This window comes from Myxocyprinus asiaticus, chromosome 28, assembly GCF_019703515.2.
Source record: "Myxocyprinus asiaticus isolate MX2 ecotype Aquarium Trade chromosome 28, UBuf_Myxa_2, whole genome shotgun sequence".
Classification (NCBI taxonomy): Eukaryota; Metazoa; Chordata; class Actinopteri; order Cypriniformes; family Catostomidae; genus Myxocyprinus; species Myxocyprinus asiaticus.
In genome coordinates, this window is record NC_059371.1 from 34,256,700 (window position 1) to 34,260,766 (window position 4,067).

General features: G+C 37.6%; 1 protein-coding gene across 2 annotated transcripts; it reads left to right on the plus strand.

The window, feature by feature from the left end:
• The first annotated feature begins 506 nt into the window (after positions 1 to 506).
• Positions 507 to 4,067, plus strand: LOC127419194 (lysophosphatidic acid receptor 4-like). 2 transcript variants are annotated; one of them, XM_051660391.1, is made up of 2 exons: positions 507 to 628; positions 1,654 to 4,067. In XM_051660391.1, the coding sequence occupies exon 2, from the start codon at positions 1,867 to 1,869 to the stop codon at positions 2,824 to 2,826; it is 960 nt and encodes a 319-aa protein (XP_051516351.1). In that variant the 5' UTR covers positions 507 to 628; positions 1,654 to 1,866; the 3' UTR covers positions 2,827 to 4,067. The 2 variants fall into 2 exon arrangements, with proteins under 2 accessions (XP_051516351.1, XP_051516352.1); XM_051660392.1 differs by having other exon boundaries at positions 523 to 632.

The window sequence follows — 4,067 nt, forward strand, 5'->3', positions numbered from 1 at the left end:
ACAAAATGAAGTTTACTAAGTCAATTAGCTATAAAACTATGCCACTCGGTTTAATATTCTGTTATCTTTGCAATTAAATTAATATATTTTAAGTGTGGCTTAAGTGTCCAAAGACTTTTTGTTTTCATTTTGGACAGTATTTCTATTGTTGCAGAATTTTAAGCCAACAAATGTCTTTTTGTGAAATGTTTATTTGTGTTATCTTTTTTTTTTTTTTGCAAGTAAATGCCACTCAGATTGATATTTTATTATGTAATGCACTGGAATTCATACATTTTTAAAAGTGTCCAAATACTTTTTGGGGCCACTGTATGCTGCTCCGAACTAGTCATATGTCTGCCAAACCAACTAAACAAGTAACTGCTCGTGGAACATTAAGTGCATAATTTCCACATGCCAACATGTTTGCATACCCCCAAGTCACCCGCAAGAGTCTGGGGGAGGCTGCACTTTCAATGTTTCCTGTTCTGTTTTTTTTTAACATCGTGTATAAACCACAGCACTCAGTTTAAGTTTCCACCACTGACAGAACATCACAGCTAGTCGTTAATAAGACTTGATATGAAAATAGAGACTTTTCTGCTTCAGTTCTCTTTTCAACATTCAAGGACGCTGAATTTCAAACCTTGTAAGTAAAGTACACTTTAAAATGAATTTAGTTTAATTTTCATGAGGAATATGCTTCTATTTTAAACATTTTCATTACATATTATCAACATAACAAATTACCGTTAATTAAAAGTTGATTACAGAATTTCTTAGTATTTGGCACGTCTCTCATTTGCTTTAATGACAACATGGACTTGAGTGTTCCATGTTGTCCAGTGAAGATTTGAGAATGTTCAAAAGAGTGTCTTGTGTGTTTGGTCAATGTCACAAATATGCTTATTTGAGTTGTGATCTATATAGATATAGTGCAGAATTGTAAAGGAATGTTCAGGGTTCAATACAAGTGAAGCATAATTTACATAATTTGTGGTATAATGTTGATTACTACAAAAAATAGTTACGACTCGTACCTGGTTTATTTAAAAAAAAAAAAAAAAAAAAAAAAAGAAGAAAAAAATCATGGCTACAATACGGCACTACAAATTGGGGCCAGTCGATACACATTAAACACACACAGTTTCAAAAGTATAGCCGCAAGAGGTAAACACTATACATGTTAAAATTTTAGTGTGAGAAAATTGCTTACCTTGATTTCAGGGTTTACCATTGTTATGTCGTTATGACAACAAAGTTGTAATATTGGATAAAACTTCACATAGATAGATTAGAAAGCGATTTTATCACACTAAAATCATGCTAACACGTATAATGTTTACAGTGAGTCTTGTGGCAAAAAGGGAGTATTTTAACGTTTTTGAACTGGCCCCATACACTTTCAAGATTGTTGCTTTTTTTATATATAACTAAACAAGGGAGTTGAGTTTTCTGCTGTAATCAACATTATGCCACAAATGCTGTCGATTGAGCTTAACTTGTATTGAACTTGGAACATTCCTTTAAATATTGTTTATATTTTACGTCTCAGCTTTGTTGCAAATGCTTCAAAGTAACAAAATTGTTTTATTTTTTTACTGGTTTAAATTAGATTTTGAAGCCCAAATGTTGAATGTGGTATTCATGCGTGGTAATTTTTTCTTTTCACAGTGGAGATGACAGACACACTTTTTACCTCTTCCTGAATGGTTGCCATCCCAGAAAAACCAAAATAAATTTGTGACCAAAATAATGACCTTTTATTGACGCAGATGCAGTAATGCATTTAATTTTCTCTTTATTTGAACTCCAAGCATTGTAATCTTGAAAGCATAGGCTCACAAAGGCAAACGCAAGTTTCTTAAGTTAGTACTGAAGATCATCATGGAACCATCTGCAACAGGCCAAGACTTCAACGCTTCTAACAACCTGTCGGAGATGCTAATTTTCCAGTACTACCTCTTCCCACCAGTATACAGCGTGGTCTTGTTTTTTGGGTTAATAGGAAATCTGGGATCTTTGTACTACTTCATTTTCAAAATAAAACAAAAGTCTCCTTCGAACGTGTACATCATCAACCTAGCGGTGGCCGACACACTTTTCTTGTGCATTTTGCCATTTCGTATCCACTATCATTTGAACTACAGCAACTGGATATTTGGCGAAGCCATGTGCCGTATCACTGGCACGATCTTTTTCGCCAACATCTACATCAGCATAACCTTCATGACCTGCATCTGCGTAGATCGCTACATCGCCACCGTACACCCTCACACCTACTTACAACTTCGCTATACAAGTCTGACCGTGCAGGTGAGCACCGCTGTGTGGTTGGTGTCTGGAGCGGCAATGTTGGCCTTCATGTTAACGTGCCCGTTGTCAGCTGAAGGGAAAATATGCTTTGAAAACTTCTCTGCGGAGGAGTGGAGCAAGAACTTGGCACCCTACAGCGCCTGCAGTCTTGTTTTTGGATCTCTGCTGCCCTCTGTGGTCATCCTGGTGTGCTACCCCATCGTGGCACGTCGCATCGCACGAATTCAAAATAACACAGCGCGTGGGGCACGGAGGATTATCTATGCCATTCTAGCAATAACAATTCTCTGTTTCCTACCTTATCATATAGTGCATTTAGAACACCTCCTGTCACGCACGGGTTGGATCCCTGAAGGGCCCTGGAATGAAAACATTAACATCGCCCGCAGAGTGACCATGGCTCTAGTCAGTCTAAATAGCCTCTTGGACCCAGTGTTGTACTACTTTGCCACGGGCCACTACAAGTGTAGGCTAAGAGGACTGAGGTTCAAAAGGAAAACGGGGGTTTATTCCATCACCAATTATTTTTGACCTAAAAAGGCTTTCCTTTTAAATTCTTACAAAATATTTTTTGAACGCTGTGTGCTAGAATGTAAAATACTGGTGAGGCAGTAAGGGAAAAGCACATTATAAAGCTATCCTACAAGTTGAACTCAATCAACAGCATTTGTGACAATGTTGATTACTATGAAAAGTTATTTCAACTTGTCCCTCGTTTATATATACGTAAAAAAGGTTACAGTAAGGAACTTACAACGGAAGTGAATGGGGCCAGTCCACAAACATTATAATAAACACTGTTTCAAAAGTATAGCCAAAAGACATTAACATTATATGTGTTAACATGATTTTAGTGTGATAAAATCAGGTACTGTATTTACCCCTGTTGCTACTTTTACCAGATTTCAAGGTTTACCGGCATTACGTCACCATGGCAACAAAGTTGTAAAATTGGCTATAATTTTATACAGATACAAAGATTACACTAAAATCATGTTTACATGTGTAATGTTTACGTCTTTTTTTTGGGGGGGGGGTATTTTCTCCCCTTTTCTCCCCAATTTGGAATGCCCAATTCCCAATGTGCTCTAGGTCCTCGTGGTGGCGTAGTGATTCGCCTTAATCTCAGTTGCCTCTATGTCTGAGACCGTCAATCCGTGCATCTTATCATGTGATTTGTTGAGTGCGTTACCGTGGAGACCTAGTGCGTGTGGAGGTTTCATGCTACTCTCTGTGGCATCCACACACAGCTCACCACGCGCCCCACCGAGAGCGAGAACCACATTATAGCGACCACGAGGAGGTTAACCCAATGTGACTCTACCCTCCCTAGCAACCGGGCCAATTGGTTGCTTAGGAAGCTTGACTGGAGTCACTATGCACACCATGGATTCAAACTTGCGACTCCAGGTGTGGTCATCAGCATCTTTACATGCTGAGCTACCCAGGCCCCCCTGTGGCTATACTTCTTAAACAGTGTGTATTTTAATGATTATGGATTGGCCCAATTCATTTCCATTGTAAGTGCCTTACTGAAAGCACAATTTTCCCTGTATTTTTTAAAATAAACAAGAAGCTGAATATATTTTTTATTTTTTTTTGTAATCCACATTATGCAACAAATGCTGTCGATTGAGCTTAACTTGTACTGAACACAAAATGTAAGAACATGTTAAGAATATATGCAAATATATTTTTATTATCACAATACAAAAACTTCTTGCACCAAAAATACAGTACTTTTTCTTAAAATGCAATTTTCTGTGTTTGTT

What these genes read in the sequence shown, in the direction of transcription:
- LOC127419194 (XM_051660391.1), top strand. Translation starts at nt 1,867, where the DNA reads ATGGAACCATCTGCAACAGGCCAAGACTTCAACGCTTCTAACAACCTG.